Consider the following 22,485-nt stretch of genomic DNA (forward strand, 5'->3'; position numbering starts at 1 on the left):
CAAAATTTGTTTTGAGCGACTTCCACTAAGAAGAAAGACATGGCTTCGAGGACCGATTTAACGCCTAAGCAATTGTATAACGACAAACACAAGAGCTTTCCATTAATATAGTCAGATAATGACCACAGAAAACTGTGTTCCTTCCCTCTTATCATTCCCAAATGACTTGAACGAGAGGCCACGAGGAACAACTTGGATATGTAGAGTTCTTCTCCTCAAACACGCACAAAACACAAGGACAAATACACACGGACGGACACATTTATCTCTGTTATGGTTGTTAATGGGTTCATTGCTGCGTTGAGTTCAACAAGGACCACCGAATTCTATGTCAATTTTTTTTGGTCTATTTAGTTCTGCCAACCCTTTCCAAAGAAAAAAAAAACTAACAAACTAAGAAGCAAGAAGGCCTCGCTAACAATAAACATAAGCAATTTAGTTATACTCAAAAGAACAGAGATTTTAGTGCTTTAGGTATTTATGATTCAATTTGGACATTTCATTGTAGCTAACAATTATGGAATTGACAAATGAACACGGGGCGACTCTGGAAACTATTGAAGGTGGAGTTTTCTTTAAGCCCACCAGGGGTTCTCGCCTGTTCTGAAATCGGTTTCAACCCACGGAACAAATAATACCTTCCCATCATCAATGTCTGCATGTGCCAGAGCCAACGACTGTTCCAAATAAAGAGTATTAAGGTCAATTAGCACAGAGATAGAGAGAGACGGAACATATGAAAGGGATTCTTAGTCACTTCGTGACATACCAGAGGAGCAGGTCCCCTAACAACTCTGCCTTGGTAGTTGTATTGGGAACCGTGGCAAGGGCAGATGAACTTGTTTTCAGCAGCATTCCATGGCACCACACAACCTAGATGTGTGCAGACTGCGTTAATGCCATAGGTTGCCAGACTCCTATCACTTTCCACAACAAGGTAGGTTGGGTCTCCCTGCAATTTCGAATTTCTAACAGCATCATATTGGCTTGATCTAATTTATCTTTAAAATTTAGATAATATTATACTTTTTTACATTTATCTATTTCATTTAAATTCAACCTCTACATTGTATTATCCATTCACTCTCTATATAATAATAAAATATTATTAATTTAATAATTTTTTTATTTAATTTATTTTTATCACACTTTGTATCTTTACCAATTAAATGTTAATAATAATTATATTTTAATTAAATTAATATTAAAAAAATTATATTATCAAAAGTCATTTAATGATAATAACAAAAAATATTTGATTAAATTTATTTAAAATTCTATCTAAATTTCTTAATTACAAACTAAATAGTATTTTTGCTTGGAGTGAGAAACTAATATTTTAATGTTTGTTTGGAATGAGAAATTAATATTTTAATGTTTGGTGAACCAATTGTAGTTGTCTATATTTGGCCAATCACTATATCAAAAATCTAAATTATTTTAGAGATGGCTAATCCAATGTAGAGTCTTTTTAATATAAATTATCTAAATTTTAGATAACCTCCTCATTGGCTTGCAATGAGGATGCTCTAAGACATCACTTACAAGTGTTGAAAAATTCATAAAATGTATTGGGTAGGCAAAGAGAACCAAGAAATTTGTTCTTGAAAAGGAGAAATGGACTTTTGGACTAGAAGAATAGATTTGAATGTGCTGGCTATATAAATTAGATATATGGTCATGGATTATGAAGCGGTATTACAACGGCTGATTTGTCATTAGTTGGCAGAGCTTATATTGCTTAGAGAATATATGGATATCCTAAGGAAATATAGGATACGTACCTTCAACCCTTGGGTTAGGGTCCTGTCACCAGGCCCATGGTTCTTAAGCCAATCAGATGCAATGACATCATTTCCAAGAGCATCCTTTGCTACGGTACCGCCACCGGCGCCACCCGTCCTGTTCAGTTTCCCATGCTTAAGGTAAAAAATCAAAACGAAGGAATTGCAGAAATCATAATTTGGCGTTAAAGTCCTATAATGGAGTTCAAGATTTGGATTAAAATAGGTTTGGCACTGTGGAACATACCATTTTCAAGGTGATTCAAGAATCTATATACACACACACACAGCAACACTTCAATATGAAAGCTGAACGATATGTCTTGTTTATAAAGTTTCTTAAATATTTTGGAAGAGTAAAAATTATAACTAAGAAACTTATTTCATCTACCTATTACAATTTTTTTAAATTCTTATATAAAATAAAATAAAAAATTTAATTTTTTCAAATCTCAAAATAAATATAATATTAAAAAAATATATTTTAATAATATTTTATTCAATTTTCAACTTTAATCTTAATTTATCTCAAAAACAAACGAGTCATTCAATTTATTAGGACTGGACATTAAAATAAGAAAGAAAACAGAACTCACCCTGGTGGGACGAAAAAGGAAGCATAAGGAACCAACATGCCAGCCGTGGGAAGAGAAAGAGCCCCTAACAAAAGCAGATTCATGAGCTCCCTCTTGCCCATGTCAGGTACGCGGTCGGCTGGAATGCTGGTGGCCTGGCAAGTAATTTTCACACCTGTTTCCTTCCTCGCCAACTGGGTTCTTATGGGCTTCACCATCAAAGCTTGGGATGAAGAAAACAATCCATTCTTACTTGAACACAGCTGAAAACAAACATGAGCAACTTTGAGCTTTGATTTTCAGACATCATATCGATGTTTTGAGTTTTCAGCCAAGTCGCTGCACTAATTGGTTGCAGGAGTCGTAAAGTCATTGAAGATGATGCAATTTAGACTGTATATGAAGAATCGAGTACTTACCTGAGAAGTGGTTGAAGGGGAAAGAGTCGAGGCAGCCATGGAGGAGAATTTGAGAGAGGAGAGATGGGGGTGGAGATGTACTAGATATGTGGAGGAGAGAAGGTATGTAAATATTAGTTTCTAGATAAGGCAAAAGATTCGACTGACGGAGGACGGTCTCATAGAGCCACATGTTGCAGATATGCAACGTTGGCGTTCAGAAGTCCCATCTCCTTTACGAAGCTTGTTAAACTACCTAAATAAATGAGTAAGTCCGTTTAAAATTAAGACTGATTTGCTTAGAATTGAAAAATTAAGATTGATTTTATACTTTTCGTCTGACGTGTAAGATTAACTAAAAAAAACTGATGCTAGTTTGTATATGAAGGATATAATTTCCCCAAGATCGGCTTATTTTATGCGAGTCCAAGAAAAAAGAAAATCACCCTTTCTCAAGTTATTTATTTATTTATTTAAAAAAAAAAAGAACATTAAAACCAGTGGCATGAGTCCAGACCGTAGTTCTTTGTTAGTTAAAACGAAGTTTACCATAGCGTTAATGTATTTGAACCTCCTTGATTATTTAGTATGAATATATTTATGCATTAATTTTATTTCTAATTTTCTTGAACCTTTTTTTATTCCGTTCACTTTTGTGATATGTAATCAGATTTCTTGATCTCTTCCTTACATTTGTTCAAATTGAGGCATTTAGGCCAAAATCCAGGGACCCATGGGCTTTGGCAGTACGCAACACAAAAATCTGCTCGCTGATTGCTCCAACAATACAAATACAGAAAAACAAGCAATCTCGATGCATAGCAGAAACATAATACAAATACAAAAACAGGCAAATTGTTGTTTCAATTTTTTATGTGAAAAAAGGGCGAATATGGGAATTTCATAATGTTTAATTTTTTTAAAAATAATTGATTATAATGTCTATTAAAAAAAAGTCCTCTATATCCGCAAATGCTCTACAACCCAAAAACAGAGTTTGGTGATAGTCCAGATTCTATGAGACTTCATAGTACCTATTTTCTGTGGATTGGAATTTCCTAATGTGCCAGATGTCACTCAACTGTTAAGCCTCTCAAAGAAATATAGATACCCCATATCTTTGGGAGGATTCACCGAGGCACCGACTTTGTCATCATTGTAAATAACCCATCTACCTTCTTTAAAGATGTGAGCGACATAGTGACCACATTGAGTGGAGGTTCCAATGTGGCTAACTATTCCAATCAGTCTATACCCTGTGGAATTCAGACATTTTAATCAAATGTTGTCAGAAGCGAAATAACTAGAGAACTGTCAAGTTAGGACAAATAAAAAAAAACCCCAGTTTTAATAGTTACCAATGATACAGTAATATAATCATCTCATGAAATATGGACTATAATCAAAAGAAAACGACAATGATTAGTAAAGAGCAACTGCATTATCAGCTTTAGTTTGAGCCATATCCAATTGTGTTTTTGAAAGTTCGGACATTTTGAAACGTAGTACAAAACGTGATAAATATGCAGAATACATAGTTGAATCTCCGCAAGTGAAGAAGCATTGTATATGTTAGTCAACAGCCTATCCTATGGTTATGTGAAATGCACCCAGAGCATAAACGTAGATAATAGAAACAAAGATAAAATAAAATAAACTGATTATCTAAAAGCACAACTTTTTTTGATTGAGTTTTACTTTATGCCATCACCACATGTGAACTTCAACAAAAGGAAGCAGCTAATACAAATGCTACACTAGTTTGCATGCGGAAGAAAAAATTGTGCCCACGACGATGAAAGTAATAGCAGGCAAGCCACACGAAAACATACTCAAGGAAACACAAGTATAAGGCAGTATAACATTAAAAAAATAAATAAACTTATAAAGAAGGAACTCACTCCCTCCTCCATCAGGCAGTCCAGCACCAGTGGGAGTAGGTGCAGTGTTTGATGTGGTAGCATCCAGATCCAATGAAGCAGAAGGTTCAGGATTGCTAAAAATCCAATCTGTTGCTTTCTCGATGTCACCACCCTGAAAATAGAAAAGGGCATTGCAACCCAAAATCAGATAGAAAATTTCCAGTATTTAGAAACCTAATACTTATATGTGTAACTCCTGTTCTGAAAAGAATTGAGAAGCAATTAAATACTTACTGAAACCTTCAGTGCTTTTCTAGCAATTTCTTCTTGAAAACCAAATGAAATCAAAGTATCAACTTTTGATTGGTCAAGGCTCAAAGCCTCAGCACCTTCTGCCTCTTGGGAAATAGGAACATCGATATCTGGTAAAGCAAAAGTGCATAAACATCATTTGGTGTCAACACAATAGAACTCAAACAATTTAAGTAACAGCTCTCAAAAGCTGTATTGAGCTAAAAGTTAATGTTTTCCTTGGTGAAGTTTACTTTTCTACAAGATAACACTGTTTCAAATACCTGGATCATCCATGTGAGAAAGTAACCAATTCATTGCCTCTTCAACACCAGTGTTTGAAGTCCTTACGGCAGCTTTCTCACAATGAAGATGGTTGAATCCCATTGAGACAAGCTGAGAAACAATATCCTCATCTGGCAAGGGCTTATTTGTTTCTATGTCACCCTCTGGAACTGTGTTGTAAATAAAAAAATGCCAAGAAAAATACCATATCAATTGCCAATGCAAGCATACCAAAGCAAACAATATTTAAGTCTCAAAAGTCTTGAGGATTTTTATAATGCTAATTAAGACATGCCAAACGAGCAAGCCAATGCAGTTGGATGGGGCAATTACACATGGTCATCCGCCTATTCCTCTCTCAACAAAAATGAAAATAAATACTGACTCCAACCCCAGTCAACCGCAGAGAACATGCTCTTCTTCAGCCGTAGAGACTAAAAAAAACTACTGAAATGGGGCTTACCTGCAGCTACCAACTTAAAAAGACAAACAAAACCAAAATATGCATCCTACTAATTACAACTTTAGCATCTAATCAGTTCAACCACGAACATGAAAAGAAGTCAAAGCCTGGTTTGAAGGATGTCAAGAACTATATCCTGAAGTAAGTTTGGGATATATATGTGTGTGTGCGCGCGCGCACACGCCCTTTAACAACAGAAAAGACAGGGACTGGGAGCAGGGTAAGGGGGAAAGAGAGAGACATAGTATATGCACAGAGATTCTATAAGTGTGTGATTGTTAACTGAGAAAATATGTAAGTAGACATCAATATGCAGGCATAATTTACAGTTCAAAGGTGGTGCTGGGAAGGGAGGATAGAATGCAGTGGGTGTCAATGGACAGCTTCGCTGTCCATAATCAATCTTCTTTCCTTAAACCCTAAGTGGTTGGCCCTAGTGGTGAAGGCCTTGGTCTTGGAGTATCACTCCTTTCAAGGTCCAAGGTTTAACACCTCATGGGTGCAAACAATCCTTTGGGGCCACACCTCCTGGTGAAAAGCCAGCGATTTAACCAGTTCCATGTAGGAAAACTTACAGGGGTGCTGTGCACAGGCCGGGGTTTACTCTGCAGGGGTGGGTCCGAAAGGCATGGAGAGGTTCCCCGACATTTAAAAAAAAAAAAAATCTTCTTTCCTTATTTCACCTTTACTTAATTTACTTAGGCTTGTACAGTTAGCATAATGACAGAATATATAGTTTCCATATAAGGCTAGAATGCTAGAATTACTTGGCAATTAGTTTCTTTCCATGCATAGCTCTCTTGTGAAGTTCATATATAATATACAGACCACTCAAAGGCCAATTCATTCGGCTATTCACACAATACTTTGACATGGTATCAAGAGCCGCTTGAATTTTTTTTTTTTTTCTCTCTGTTTGGTTGTTGCCCGCGTGAATTTTTTTTCTCTTCTCGGTTTCGTGTGTTGGCGTCTTCTCGGGACCCTAAAGTGGGGTGCTTGTTTCCACTATTTTTACCTATTCCAGCACCTCCTTCAGTTACTTATATCAAGTCTTTTGCTTGTAATAATATTCCCGGTCTGAGTATGGTGTGACATCGTCGTTTAAGCAATCCCAATACTCAGATCTTCTCTCATGTATTGCACTCTGATTTTCTTGGTAATAAAGAACGTTCTTCTTTATCTCTTGGGTATGATTCTTGCAAACTTGGCAAAATCAAAACTCTTCTTTTTCCTTTGCATGCTAGTAGAGCTTCTCGTTGCTTTGATCTTATCCATAGTGATGTTTGGGGACCTTCCCCGGTTAGTTCACATGAAAAATTTAAATACTATGTGACTTTCGTTGATGATCATAGCAGATTCACTTGGGTTTATTTTCTTGGCTCTAAATCTGAGGTTTTTCGAACTTTCACCGAGTTTTTAGTATATGTTGACAATCAATTTTCTACGACTATTAAGACAATACGCACAAATTCTGGTGGTGAATATTTGTCTACTGAGTTTCAGGCATTCTTGGCTTCTAAAAGTATTATTCATCAACGTTCATGTCTCGCTACTCCCCAACAAAATGGAGTAGCTGAACGCAAAAATCGTCATCTTCTTGATGTGGTACGTACTGTCGTTAGAATCCGCTATTCCATCCATGTTCTGGGTCGAGGCTCTAGAAACTGCTACTCACTTGATTAATCGTTTAGTCTTACACATGGAGTCTCCCTATTTCCGCTTGTTTGCTAAACCACCTTGTTATGATAATCTCCGTATCTTTGGTTGTATATGTTTTGTTCATTTACCTCCTCATGAGCGACATAAATTATATTCTCAATCTGTTAGATGTGCATTATTGGATATAATGTGTTAAAAGGGATTTGTTTGCTACGATCATACTTTACATCGTACACGCATTTCTAAGAATGTTATTTTCTTTGAAAATCAACATTTCTTTCATGTGTCCTTTGTGCCCTCTTTTTCTATTGTGGTCCTCCCCTTGAGCAGCAGTTCTCAGATGTTCCTCAAGTCAGCTCTAGCTTTAAACCAGGTATTGTGTATACTCTCCTTCCGCCCACAGTCTCTTCTGGTGGCTCACTCGATATCTGATCCTACCATTCTCCAAACCCAGTCAGTTGTAGCACCTCTAGAGCCTTTGGTACGTCGCTCTCCTTGAGTGTCTGTACTTCTTGATAGGTATGGGTTTTCTTCTAGCCACTCTATTTCAACTCTTACTGTTGCATTGTCCAATTTTGATATTCTCACATGCTACTCACATGCTGTCAAGCATGAATGTTGGCAACAACCCATGCAGGAAGAAATCGCCGCCCTAGAGGCCAATCATACCTGGGACATTGAGTCGTGTCCTCCCACCATTATTCCTCTGGGTTGTAAATGGGTTTATTCAGTCAAGGTCTGTTCTGATGAGAGTTTAGATCGGTACAAAGCTCAGCTGGTTGCACTTGGGAATAATAAAGAATATGATGTCAATTATGAAAAAACCTTTGCACCTGTGGCTAAGATGACTACTGTTCATACTATCCTTGCTCTTGCTACTTCCAATGATTGACAACTACATTAGATGGATGTCAAAACTGATTTTCTTCATGGGGATCTTAAAGCGTGTATTTATATGAAACCACCCCCGGGATTGTTTTCTTTTGCTACTTCGCATGTGTGTAAGCTTCGTCACTCCCTTTATGGTCTCAAACAAGCTCTGAAGGCCTGGTTTGATAAATTTCAAACCACTTTATTACAATTTTCCTTCAAGCAAAGCAAGTATGACACTTCCTTGTTTCTTCAAAAATCAGACCTGGGTATTGTTGTTCTTTTGGTTTATGTTGATGATATTGTGATCACTGGTTCTGAATCTGCTTCACTTGGCCAGCTCAAGACTCATCTCTCCGAGTCATTTCATACGAAAGATCTTGGGTCTCTCACATATTTTCTGGGTCTTGAGGTGCATTGTAGTCCATCTAGTATTTCTCTCAACCAACAGAAGTATGCTAGTGATCTGGTGGCTACAGCCGACCTGCAGGAGGCCACCTCTGTTGATACTCACATGGAATTGAATGTCAAGCTTCACAAAGAAGAAGGTGACTTACTTGTTGATCCCAGTTTATACCGGAAATTGGTGGGTAGCCTTGTCTATCTCACCATTACTCGATCGGACATTTCCTTTGCAGTACAACAAGTCAATCAGTTTCTTCAGACTCCTCGTCATCTTCATTTGGTTGCTGTTCGTAGGATCATACGCTATGTTCAGGGCACTTCTGCCCATGGCTTATTCTTTCCTTTAGGCAATTATCCTCGTCTTACTGCTTATAGCGACATTGATTGGGATGGTTGTGTGGATACAAGTCGTTCCATCACTGGTTGGTGTGTGTTCTTAGGTGATGCATTGATCTCCGGGAAGAGTAAGAAGCAAGACAGTCTCTAAATCATCTACAAAATCTGAGTACTGGACGATGTATCTTGCTTGTTCCGAAATTATTTGGCTTCGAGGTTTGCTTGTTGAGCTAGATTTTTCTGAGACTGATCCTACACCTCTACATGCTAATAATACGAGTGTTATTCAGATCACGGCCAATCCTGTCTATCATGAGCGCGCGAAGCATATTAAAGTCGACTGTCACTCTATCCCTGAAGCATTTGAAGCTCGTGTTATCACTCTTCCACATGTTTCCATTGAACTACAAATTGCTGATATCTTCACCAAAGCTCTCACTCGCCATCGACATTGCTTCTTAAGTAGCAAATTGATGTTTGTTGATCAATCCGCATTAATTTGAGGGGGGCTGTCAATGGACACCATAATCAATCTTCTTTCCTTATTTCACCTTTACTTAATTTACTTGGGTTTGTACAATTAGCATATTGACAGAATATGTAGTTTCCATATAAGGCCAGAATGCTAGAATTACTCGGCAATTAGTTTCTTTCCATGTATAGCTCTCTTGTAAAGTTCATATATAATATACAGATCACTCAAAGGCCAATTCATTTGGCTATTCACACAATACTTTTGACTTAATTTGACATGGTATCAAGAGCCGCTTGAATTTTTTTTCTCTCGGTTTGGTTGTCACCCACGTGAATTTTTTTTTCTCTTCTCGATTTCGTGTGTCGAGGTCTTCTAGATTATTCTCGGTGACCCAACATGATCTACTTGCTATTTCGTGTGAAAGCTCTCTTGTTTTTCGGTCTATTTTTTTATGGGTTGGTGTTATCGGCGCTGTCTGTTCCAGGTTTTAGTTTTTCGGCAGTCTCTGTTCAGGTCTCAGCAGCAGTACTGTTCTGGTGGGCTAAAACTCTTTAGTACTTTGTGTTTGTGGGCTAAAACTCTTGTAATGGCTGATGTTTTAACTTTCTGAATTTTTTTTAGGTATTTCCTTTGTATACATCATGTGTACTTGGGCTTTGCCTATTCTTGGGAATAAAGTTTCTTATTAATTATAAAATCAAAAAAAAATCGTGTGACACGAATTAAAGGAAACTTCGAAATTCCAGAAAGATGACATACCGCCATCTGGCAATAGCTCTTCCCCAGGTTGAAGACCCTTGCTGCGCATGTGACTGATATCTATGATATCAGGAACATCAATGTAGACATCTGTATGGCCAGATATAATATACCATAACAACAGTTTTGAAAGTACTCTAAAAAAATGCACAAGCTGCAGAAAGATACCAAGCTTTTTTGGCACCCAGCCCGCCTCCATAACAAATTTGCGCATGTGCAACACCAAGTAATCAGGGAACGAAGTCAGACCTGCAGTCCTGCAGAATAAAATGAAGGAGAGAAATGAACAGAGATGGCTAAACATAACTCTGTGCATCTCCTGGAATCAATCGCCTAATATTTGGGATGTGATTTTTATTAACAGTTCATCCTTCCTAACTCCAAGAAAAGAGTGACTACTATTTCCTAAAAAGAAAAGGCTAAAAAGGAAAGAAAAAACAAGAAAGACCTAACCAATCAATATGGACTTCATTGTCAGAAATATATGAACCATCTGATCACTGACAAGATAGCCAGACCAGCCTGCGGCTGGTTGGTAAATCACATGGATAGGTGGGCCAGTGGGAAATTAGCCTGCTTAACTTTTATAGTATACACGGATATACATTAATATATAAAACAGACATCACATCACCAAATAAGTAGCAATCTAAAACAACATATTTCCAAATAAAAAATATATTAAAACCAGTGAAAAATAGCAAAGCTTACTTGACTGCCATTGTCTTAGCCTTCAAGGCAGTGCTGTAAAATTCATGTATCTCCTCCGGAGCTGAAAAGCTTGCAAGGCATGCTTCTAGAGGCACCCTTGGACGTACAATTTCATCACTGGATCTGCAGAAACTAGAAATTATAAGCAAGAAATCTAATGGGCAGAAGCATGATGCTGGACCTATTAGAACTTACACTTCCTTCCCTTCTGAAATCTTTTCTGCTTTGAATTTCTGAAATGCTTCGAGATCTTCTGAATTCTCAAAACAATAAAACCATTAGCATAGTAAGTTTGGGAAGAATCTTCCACAAAGAGAGGACTACAGAAATTTACCTTTATTAGTAGCCTCATGCAATGGAATATTTAGTGAAAGGATGTAGTCAAGCCTTCTATGGTAAGTAACTTTTCCAGATGAACATAATATTCGATCTTCAATACCAAACTTGAAGCTCCTTGCAGGATCCAATTCAGGGTTCGCAGCATTAGCTCGTTCAACTTGGTCAAGCAAATGCAGGAAGAATTCCAGGGCATCCTAAATACATTGGTAACAAGTGTAAACACAAGACAGAAGCATGAAGTACAAAAACAGAATATCATGAAGGGGACAAAATAAGCATTTCATAAACTAAGCCCAAGGCAGGTAGTGGAAGCTAGGCATTATTCCCAATAAGTTGAAGCACGTAGAGCCAATATTGGGCCATAGATAGTTAATAAACAAAACCAAGACAGAAAAGGCATAAGCACATAGTCACCTAGATGTGCTGTTTTCCACTTTAGATTGATCGGACATGTTGCACATTTAATTTATAAAGCAGCACAGCCTCCTAACAAAAGGTTAATTGTCTGATATCATAAACCCATTCTTGCAGAAGGTTCTCTAATCAAGTTTGCGATTTTAATTATCATAAATCATAAACCATAATCAGATTATTTTGAAACATCTACCATAATAAGACTTTGCCAAATTATTTAATAAATGATCCAAAACATTAGAATGCTAGTGAATCGGAGGATCTAGAAACCCTCCCTCCCTCCCTCTCACTCTCACATTAATGCAATTGTTCTTTAAGTACCAATTAATTTGCTTATGTACGTAACTATTAAAAAGAAGGGTTTTCAACTACTTTTTTCTGTTTTCGCTATTCAGGCATTGAGGTTTCAGTATTAGGTTGGCAAGTGAGGTTGTGTACAAACAGATCTCTTTGACGCTGTCGTCCAAGTTGGACAATGGGCCATTGCTGTTTTGGAGGTCAATTCCATCAATCCAGATGGCCAGTCATCAAGAGTCGGTTCAATTATTGTCACAAAACTGACCTCAAAAAACATGCATTGAACTGACCACATGGTTTCACCAAAACAACAACTCAGTCAGAGGTCCCACATAATTTATGCATGTTTGTATAGTCTACTATCCAAATCTCATTCAATTGACCTGCTCATGCAGCCCCCAAATGCCATATGCAGTGTTTATGCTAATTGTCATGGTCCTCTTTTCTTATGAGTTAAGAGTCACAAGTTATCTTATGTATTAGAAGAGGAGAAGGTATAATATATATATTTTTTTTTTTATAAGTAAAGAAGGTATAATATATAAGAAACACGGTGTTGGAAAAATTTTGAAAAATCCCTAAATGCGACCTTTATTGCTCTCATTCCCAAGAAACACGGGACTTTGACTATTGAAGACTTTCGGCCTATAAGCCTGGTTAGTAGTGTTTATAAGATTATCTCGAAAGTTCTTGCTAACCGGCTTAGTCCGGTGTTGGAACAGATTATTTCCAAGTCTCAAAATGCATTTATTCATGGGAGACAAATTCTTGACTCAGTAATCATTGCAAATGAGTGTTTGGACCACAGATTACAGGAGGGAGGTCCAGGTGTGCTGTGCAAGCTTGATATGGAGAAGGCATATGATCACGTGAACTGGGAGTTTCAATTATACTCACTTGAGATATGTGGTTTTGGGGATAGGTGGATTTCATGGATGCGTCATTGTATTTCAACCGCCCGATTCTTAGTTCTGGTTAACGGCACACCGGCTGAATTCTTTGACAGTTCGCAGGGTCTGCGGAAGGGAGATCCTCTATCTCCTCTTCTTTTTGTTATAGTTATGGAGGCTTTAAGTAGGATGGTGCAGGCTACTGTTGGGGGAGGGTTTTTATCTGGCTTTCAGGTGGGCAATGGTTCTGGTGGTCCTACTATCATCTCACACCTTCTTTTTGTAGATGATACGTTAGTTTTTTGTGAAGCGAATAGAAGCCAGATCCAAATTCTACGAGCATTGTTACTCTGCTTTGAAGCAGTGTCAGGGCTAAAGGTGAATCTGGGCAAGTCTGAGATGGTGCCTGTGGGTGTGGTCTCTAATATCTATAGTTTAGCAAGCCTGTTGGAGTGTAAGGTTTCTTCTTTTCTAATGAAATATCTAGGCCTTCCGTTGGGAGCAACCTTTAAGAATAGAGCTATATGGGATGGGGTAGTGGAGAAGATAGAGAATAGGTTGGTTGGCTGGCTGGAAACGAGTGTATTTATCAAAAGGGGGCCGTTTCACTCTTATCAAGAATACTCTCACTAACCTCCCCACTTATTTTTTATCTTTGTTTCCTATGCCTGTAGGGGTGGTGAATAGAATGGAGAAACTTTTTAGGGCGTTCTTATGGGGAGGCATGGGGGAGGAGAAAAAATTTCATTTGGTGAGTTGGAAGACTGTATGTGGCTCAGTTGTGAATGAGGGGTTGGGTGTGTGTAACTTGAGAACTTTTAATAAAGTTTTACTAGGAAAATGGCTTTGGAGATATTATTTGGAGGGGGGATCATTGTGGAAGAATATTATTGATGCTAGATATGGTATTGGGGTATTGGGCTAGGTGGTTAGTGCTCTAATGAAGTGAGAAGGGGGTATGGTGTGGGATTATGGAAGTATATAAGGAAGGGGTGGCCATGCTTTGCAAATCAAATTCGTTTTGTAGTTGGTGAGGGCAATCGAATCAGATTTTGGCGAGACGTGTGGTGTGGAGATCAGGCATTGGAAAGGGTTTTTCCGGCTCTATACCGTATTGCAGCTAATAGGGAGGCCTCAGTGGCGGATGTGCGGTTATTTTCTCATGGTACGCACCAATGGAATATTCTGTTTAATAGGGATTTCCATGATTGGAAATTACCTAGTGTCTCAGTTTTTTTCAGCTTATTATATTCCACGGAGACTCCTAGGGCACAACGAGATAGTTTGAAGTGGAGGTCTAATAATCACGGGATATGTACAGTTAAGGCATATTATAGCATCTTGACTACACATCTTGACAATACTCCGTTCCCATGGAAGAATATTTGGAGAGCTCGTGTGCCTTCTAAAGTAGCTATTTTTGTTTGGAATGCTACTCTTAGGAAGATATTGACCACGGAAAATTTGAGGAAGAGAGGTTGTGTATTGGTGGATTGGTGCTACATGTGTAAAAAGACTGGAGAATCTGTGGACCATCTCTTATTACACTGTGAGGTAACAAGGGCGTTGTAGGATGAGATCTTTCAAAGGGTTGATGTGGCTTGGGTCATGCCTATGAGGGTGGTAGATTTGTTGGGTTGTTGGACAAAGTTGCAGGGCTGTCAACAAGTGTCAGCAGTGTGGAAGATGATTCCGTTGTGCATTATGTGGTGTACTTAGACGGAAAGGAATGCGAGGTGCTTTGAAGATAAGGAGCCCACAATGTCCGAGTTGAAGAATTTTTTTCTTCACACTCTAATGTGTTGGTTTTCCACTATTGTTTTGCATGGGGACAATATTCAGGATTTTTTGTCTTTAATTTATCGTTCTTAGAATGTATTTAGGAGCACTTATGTATACTTCATGTGTACAAGGGCTATACCTTTTTCATTCATGTATATAATATCTATCTTTTACTGATAAAAAAAAATAATAATATATAAGAACAGTTCACATATATTAAAAGATCTTTTTAACATTGTAAGTAAAAGTAACTTCATTGAAGTGAATGAAATAGCCGTTGCCCAATTACACAGCAGTTTACAATTAAATACTTGCTAAAAAAGCTATAGTTTATTACAAAACGAGTTTAAGGAAAAGAAGTTGAATATACCTGCTGTCTCATCGTAGAGAATTCAGGATGGCTAGCAGCAATAACTGCCTTGAACATTCGAGGGGGTATACCTTCCTGTTTCTAATATTTACACAAGATTGCAGAAAGAAACAAATGTAGAACAGGTCAAAGTACCATCTTAAAAGAAATTAAGTTAAAATTCAAAGTAGATCAATAAATAGCAAAGTGAAAAATTTGAGTAAGGAGTCTATAACTAAAATTAGACAAGAAAGAAACAAGGTTTCAGAGACCAAGTATAAAACATGCAGTATGGACGTCAAAGTTTGAGAAAGAACAACAACACAGATGATGTGATGACAATCCAAGGCCTGCTTGAAAACTTCAAGGTTTAGAAATCTCGTGGCATTCATAAATAAATCCCATGGAATAATTTAATAACCAAAAAGTACAAAGCTGACACCTTGAACACAAATGATATTCAGCCAGAAAGCTTACAGCGGTTGTGGTTGAGGTAGCATTTGCATTATCATCTTTCTGGATGAAAAATAAGAAGATGTAAACCAAACAGAAGCAGAAGCCATACTCTCGAGGAGCTTATTTTGTTAGAGTTACCATACCTCCAGTGCTGGAATAGAGTATTTACCGGATAGTAAACCATGCGACAGCTTAGTTCTGCCAAAGAACAAAAAAGCCTAAGAATATATCTCCACATGCAAAAAAGATGATTGTGGCCAATTGAACACATTTTTTTTTATACACATGCACGCGAGTTTATTAATTTAAAGTACAGTACATAATCTCAGCAATCTTCATATGCATAGCCAATTGATTTATATCGCCAGGAACACCTCTAATCTTGTTTTAATTAGCAACATGAAGGAAACCATAATTATCAGATGAAATTGCATGAAAAGAATTAACAGCATTAATTTCCTAGTTACTTACAACTGCATATTAAGGTCTACAGTTGGATCAGCAGGAGCCATCTCAAAAGCCATTTTTAAACTTTGGGTCATATAGTATCTGATAATATAATCACAAAAAAAATGTAAGTAAAAAAGTTTCATTAATATTCACAGGGGGAGGGGACAAAATAAAAAACTATGCTCACCGTGAACAGAAAGAACGTGTTGAACACACGACTTGCATAGTTGCTGCCAAGTAGCAGCTGCAAGAAGGAAACAAGAAAACATCAAATGAGTAATTATTACTGAGCAGGCCCTGAAAAGGGTCAACTTTACCTGTTTCCTAGATTGACAAGTCCAGTATAACCCGGTCCACATAGTGGTTCCACTTCCTGTCCACTTTCTTGGATACGGTTCCAATCGAAATTAGTATTCTGGTCCAGTTCTCTCTCAGCAGTTGTCATTTCAGTCTGAAACAATAAATCGATAGTATCCCGGTCAAACTAAATGTTAATGTGTTATAATAACAAATATAGTTGAGGTCAATACCCCCACCATAGCTATAGAAACATCAGCAGACAAATCAACAACAGAAACTTGCATAGTATAAATAGGTAAATAACAATTGAAGCCTGGGTGTTACTATAAAAATTTAATTTAAAGAAAATGCTCTCTGGATTATATAGGGGGTCTGACATCCAAGTAAAGGTAAACTGCCAATGCACAAGACAGAATCAATCAAATCCAAAACTAATTAACCATACCCCAACCTAATTATAGGTGACATGTATTATTGAACACTGCACCTGACACAAGGTGGGATCATTAATACCATGCACAAACAGGTACTAAGGCATAACATTGATATATAAGAGAAGAAAAGGAGAGCACCTTTTGTAATGAAGAAAAATCAATGCCAAAATGTGCTAGATGCTCTGCTAACAGAGGGTCCAGAACACTTTCATCCTCTGGGTAAGAGAAAACATCTGAGCTGCCCCAAGACATTAGTCATCATTAGCACTCGTTACATTCAAGAATAACTCAGACAAAAACATAATATTGGCTTAGATGTTAATAATTAAACTACTAGGGCACTTATGCTTAGTCTGTTCAGACTGCAAGGAACTTTTTCAATGCCAAGCAGCACATTTCTAATTGACAAATATGCAAGCAATGCAAGATAACATTCAAAAACAAAATCCCAAATGTTAAAGAATAACAGCTCAACTGACTACAGATTTTCTCGGAACAATATCATTAGGCTTTACACAGTCTTTTGCCTTTGTCATTTCTCCTATCTCCTAACAATGCTGAGATCCTGTTCTCAGAGAGGAGATACATTTTTGAGAGATTAAGGGCATGTTTGGATAATGAGATGATATGAGAATTCTGTAAATAGTAGTGAAATGGTTTGAGTTAAGATGCTTTATAGGGTTTTGAAAAATGAGAGAGAAAAAGTTGAATAAAAATATTAGAAAGTTAAAATATTATTTTAATATTTTTTAATATTATTTTTGTTTTGAAATTTGAAAAGGTTGTATTGTTTTTTGTGATTTGTGATTTCTTTGGAAGTTTGGAAAAATTGTAATGATTCGATAATGATTAGATGAAAAAGTTGAAGATTTGAAATTGAAAAGTGTTTTGTGTTTGAGTGATATTTGGGAAGGAAATTATGAAAAGTGATATCATCTCATCTAAGCGTCCAAACATGGCCTAATTATCAAAGACAACATTGATAGATTTCAAAAAGCCCAAAAAGCAAGGGGGGACACATTCCCTATATGGGAGTCTGGAAGCACATACTAGAATCGTGATGGGCTAGAATAAAATTCTGGCATGATATATGGTGTGGAGAAAGAGCCCTTACGGATACATTCCCTTGTAGAGATGCCGGGTGGCTCAATCCAATGGAAGTTGGCAGCTTTTCTGATTTTTTCAGCCACTTGTACGCCATGGGGTTGAGAACTCAGAGAACTAACAAGATGTGGTGGGTACCCACTATAAAAGGTACATTTTCTGTTTGCCCCTTCTATAAGACCCTCACAAATCCACGTAGCAATCATTTTCCTCGGAAAAGCATTTGGAGAAATAAGGTGCCTCTCAAGGCGGTATTTTTCCCCTAGACAACTTCTTTGGGCAAGATTTTGACCACGGATAACTTGCAGAAACGCCAAGTGATTGTTGCAAAGTGGTGTTGTATGTGCAGAAAGAATAGCAAGACAGTGGATCATTTGCTACTACATTGTGAGGTCACAGGGCGTTATGGGATGATGTCTTCGGAAGATTGGAGCTAGCCTGGGTTATGCCTACTACTGTGGTCGAGCTTCTGGCCATCTGGACGAATTTGGGCGGTATTCCACCAATCACAGCTATGTGAAAGATGGTTCCTATTTATACTCTATACTGCCTATGGAAGGAACGAAATAATCAGAATTTTGAAGATAAGGAGCACTCATTTGTGGAGATTAAATTGTTCTTCGTTAATACTTTATTCCTATGGGCTAAAGCTTTGGATTTCAATGGCCTAGATTTGTATGATTTTCTTGTTTCTATTTCTCCCTCCTAACTAGGCGTTACCTCTTGTATACTCCATGTGTACTTGTGTTATGCCTATTCTTATTAATATAATCTTTTACTTATAAAAAATATAAGGATGTAAGACAATTAAAGTATAATACCTGGTCACAGATGAACCAGACAACTATAATATATAACACCAGCTTAACCTGAAATCCCTAAAGCATATTTACTCCAGAGTTCAAGATCAAAGAACTAGATCGAAAGTAAGGTTGCGGTTCAAACCTCACTCAGTACTTATGTAACTTACCAAAAAAAGAAAATTACAAAATGATAATATTTCAAGAGATCGTGGTGGGGGATAGGATTTTATGGTATTATGTTAGAAAATGGTTAGTTCTGACAAGAAACTGGCAGTTTGTGAAATAAATAAACTTTTTTAAAGACGAAATACGGTTGCTTCTACACAACAGCTCCAAACTACTTTTTTCAGCCAAGTAATCAGTCCTCGCAAAAAATAAAGTTTTCTGGCCCATGGGGCTACTGGAGTAAGGATAGTCAAAATCTTGCCAACAAAATAAGCATAACAAGAAGATAAATAAATTCAGAATTATTATTAATAAGCAACCAGTATATTCTATCAAGATACTTAATCAAATACCGATCAAATCGAATTGGCAGTTATTTTATTTTATTTTTTATGTCGGGGAACCTCTCCAAGGCAAGGCCCTTCGGACTCACCCCTGCAGAGCAAACCTCGGTCCCATGCATCGCACCCTAGGAAGTTTCCCTACACGGAACTGGTTAAATCGCTGGTTTTTCACCAGGGGGTGTGGCCCCAAAGGATTGCCCATGAGATGTTGAACCTTGGACCTTGAAGGGAGTGATACCCCAAGACCAAAGCCTTCACCACTTGGGCCAAACCTTGGGGTTAATTGGCAATTACCATTAAGCATAACTCAACTACCTATGTGACTATGGATAACCATATGGGCAATGCTTGGAATTAACAATGTAAAATATAACAATGAATGAATCCTTCCACTGTCCTTAGCCCAGGGTAAAAAGCAAAGTAAGGAAAAAGAATGAACCCTTCCAATAATGACATTGCATATATCAATCCAAACGTTGCACAGAGATAATACTTTTTGAAAAAAAAAGTACATTTTTTCCATGCAATTATCTGCTGCTTTAGCTCAGTTATATCAGTGAGATCATTTTTTTTATTAGTAGTATAAAGATCATAAGTATGTGAAAGCACACTTTCCAAATAGAAAATTGGAAACCTATCCCAATTAATGATGCCAGGCAGCATTACCTGCTGCTTCCAAATCAGCTGTAATTGTCCCAAGCTTTACAGCAAGAGGGTAGCCTGTCTCCTTGTAGTGTTCAATGGCGTGATTGTTGCCACCAGTACCATCCCAATTTCTTCTCCCACAAAGGATCATTCCATTGGTAAGATTTAACCAAAGATTGTCCTTTTTATCACACTTTGCACATTTCCACCCAGATGGAGGGATAATGACACCATTGTCAATCTGTAGCAAATTCACCGCATAGGGACTTGTTTGTTTCTTATCAGCTATCCAAGCTGCAACTTGCTCTTTCCGCTCGGCACCCTCAGCCATCAAGATAGCATCAACGGCCAATCTAACCTGCAGTATTTTTACATTAGTAATAACCAAATCATGCTCTTGTTTGAGATTCTTTCCTTCAAAACAAGAAAGAAAAAGGCAATAACCACCTTCTCTGGCAACTCAACCGAAGGAAATGGAAGAGTAACATAATCGGGTAATATGACTATAGTGAGAGTTTCTCCATATTCAGATTCACTGTTGTCAAATCCTCCATCAACACCTATAATTTTGATATCAAATATAATGTTAGCATTAAACTCCACTTCAGAACAGCAAATAATTAATAAAAGTTAAAATAAATGCTCAGTATTCAACAGCCAGAAGATCACTTCATAAACTACTACTAATAACACTTTCAGATGAATGTGACCAATAAAAATTTCCCTCAAAACAGATTACAAGACTAGTAAGAATTGAAGTAAGAAATCATCAGATCCAGAATATCGTTTTTTTTTTTTTTTTCTTGGGGGTGGGTTCTTTTGTCTAGTAAGTAGATCGTACCATTTTTCTTCTGATAAGCAATAATTCTTCATTAATATTCCTACTGCATATATACTCCTGGTGGTTTTGATACTCATAGTTCCTGGGCATTCTAAATAAATTGTAGCATCTGCTGATATTTTAATATGACAGTATGATATTTTCTTACCCTCATCACTTCAATTCCACTCGTAGATCTCGAACATAGATGAGTTTTTTTATAAGTAAGAATTTATTAATATCAGTAGGCGTAGGCCGATTTCAAACAGAGATGATTGTGCTAAAAATAATAATAAATATGGATACACATCCTCCAGACAGAATATGAGGGTGTACCATCAAGTACCATGACGATATATCATAATAAGGCAAAGACAACAAAAATTCAAGTACCTATAGCCAAGAGAGTCGGTTTTTTCGACGGCCTATCTTCGGGAACCGCCTTTCTTATTTGCTTTAAATGCAAATAAACCGGGTTCCCAGTCTTCTCGTAATTCCAAGCAACACAGTCCTTCCCAAAAGCAAGAAATGTATTCATGTCGATAAACAACCCACCTTCTGATCTCTGAAATCCCAAAGATACCACAACACACAATGCAAAAAATTATGAACGGTATAGAAGAGATTACATTAAAATCTTCTTATTTATATCGGGATATACTGAAAGTAGCTTGACAAAGCTTTGAAAACTAGAATAGTGTTACACTGCTTTACCTATATATTCTCAAAATCCCAAACCATGATAATCCAAAGAAGGAAAAAAAGCGGTACAAGATGCATTACAAATGAAAATTTTCACACTCATAAGGTTTCACCGTTTCGTTGGCAATAAAAACCATTAAAAATGAGAAAGTCCCAATTAATTTCTTATATTTCCTCAAAATCATAAAAAGGTTGTGCAAGATTGGCAAATGACACAACCAGAACAGGATAATCCAAGAAAAAACCCGAGGATTGAATACTTGAACTTCACTTTCTGAGACTAAGCTAGAAAGGTCCTAACATTTTTCTCCGTTCCCTACACTTTCTCAGCAACCAAGCGGGATATAGAAAGACACAAGCCATCGAAGAGAACTTCCGACAAACAGATCATCTTGGGAAAACAAGAATATGAGACGGGCATAATCACCAAAGAGAACTTTCTACAGACACCAGAGCTTCAATGGAGTAAGCCAATAAACTGGCAGATGGCTTTCTTTCTTCTGACTGAACTCACTTCTCTCAGGAACGAAACAGAAAATGATGGAGGAAGAGAGTACCGGCGTGTCGAAAGAGAGGCAGCATTCTTGCTTGTAGATGCGATTGGTGGGCTCCGGGATCCGTACCCGGGAGAGATTGGATCGGAGCAGGTCCATGGGGTGTAGAACGTCTTTCTGCAAAATCAATAGGGTTTTGATTCTTTGAACACAGTGACAGAGAAAATGTGCTTTGCCCTAAGCTAATGTTTGCAGAGTCCCAATCGCAAACATAAAAAGGAAAAAAAAAAAAAAAAGAGTCCCTTTGAGAGGGGGTAAAGAACATAAAAAAGAAAAAGAAAAAGAAAAAAAAGGTTTCTTGCGCGTTTGAAACAAGTCTTCCACAAGTAAAGGGAGATAGATCGTTATTAGTTATCACAAAAAATTATTTATCATAAATATTTTAGTAATTAAGAGAGATACAAATATTAAATATATTATGGAATTTATATATATCATCGTGTCTATTATAGTATTTAGTATTAGAGTCATAACATCTATAAATAATTTTAAAATTATGGAGTTTAAAAGTATATTTAAGCATCCACTTTATTGTTTGTCAAAATTTCTTTGCGAAGGTATATGAATCTCTAAGATTGGTTGGATTTTATTCTCGAACACCCAATATAAATAAAATAAACTTAAACATATATTCAATTGAGTTATGACACTCAATATAAAACTTAAACCCAATATTTTATTTTATTTTACTTTCATCTTATTTTTATGATCAGTTGGGCTACTATGCCGCCCCACTCTTATCGCTGGGAGTACTACCCAGTATT

At 37.2% G+C, this 22,485-nt stretch overlaps 2 protein-coding genes across 4 annotated transcripts; both read right to left on the bottom strand.

Moving 5' to 3' along the window:
• Window positions 1-415: 415 nt before the first annotated feature.
• Window positions 416-2,979, bottom strand: LOC121236111 (cytochrome b6-f complex iron-sulfur subunit 1, chloroplastic). Its single transcript, XM_041132613.1, has 5 exons — window positions 2,779-2,979; window positions 2,381-2,622; window positions 1,785-1,902; window positions 770-952; window positions 416-677 (listed from the first exon to the last, which is right to left on the bottom strand). Exons 1-5 carry the CDS (start codon window positions 2,815-2,817, stop codon window positions 576-578), a joined length of 684 nt encoding a protein of 227 aa, XP_040988547.1. The 5' UTR covers window positions 2,818-2,979; the 3' UTR covers window positions 416-575.
• Window positions 2,980-3,681: 702 nt separating this feature from the next.
• Window positions 3,682-22,037, bottom strand: LOC121236109 (ubiquitin carboxyl-terminal hydrolase 14). 3 transcript variants are annotated; one of them, XM_041132610.1, is made up of 20 exons: window positions 21,725-22,037; window positions 20,859-21,030; window positions 20,093-20,205; window positions 19,667-20,003; window positions 16,723-16,817; window positions 16,168-16,301; window positions 16,038-16,094; window positions 15,872-15,949; window positions 15,544-15,598; window positions 15,422-15,460; window positions 14,966-15,046; window positions 11,208-11,406; window positions 11,069-11,126; window positions 10,874-10,996; window positions 10,331-10,419; window positions 10,163-10,252; window positions 5,195-5,365; window positions 4,914-5,041; window positions 4,659-4,791; window positions 3,682-4,013 (listed from the first exon to the last, which is right to left on the bottom strand). In XM_041132610.1, exons 1-20 carry the CDS (start codon window positions 21,818-21,820, stop codon window positions 3,835-3,837), a joined length of 2,427 nt encoding a protein of 808 aa, XP_040988544.1. In that variant the 5' UTR covers window positions 21,821-22,037; the 3' UTR covers window positions 3,682-3,834. The 3 variants fall into 3 exon arrangements, with proteins under 3 accessions (XP_040988544.1, XP_040988546.1, XP_040988545.1); XM_041132612.1 differs by lacking the exon at window positions 21,725-22,037 and adding an exon at window positions 21,587-21,695; XM_041132611.1 differs by having other exon boundaries at window positions 3,881-4,066; window positions 4,555-4,791; window positions 21,725-22,015.
• Window positions 22,038-22,485: the final 448 nt, after the last annotated feature.

This window comes from Juglans microcarpa x Juglans regia, chromosome 6D (genome assembly GCF_004785595.1).
Source record: "Juglans microcarpa x Juglans regia isolate MS1-56 chromosome 6D, Jm3101_v1.0, whole genome shotgun sequence".
Lineage (NCBI taxonomy): Eukaryota > Viridiplantae > Streptophyta > Magnoliopsida > Fagales > Juglandaceae > Juglans > Juglans microcarpa x Juglans regia.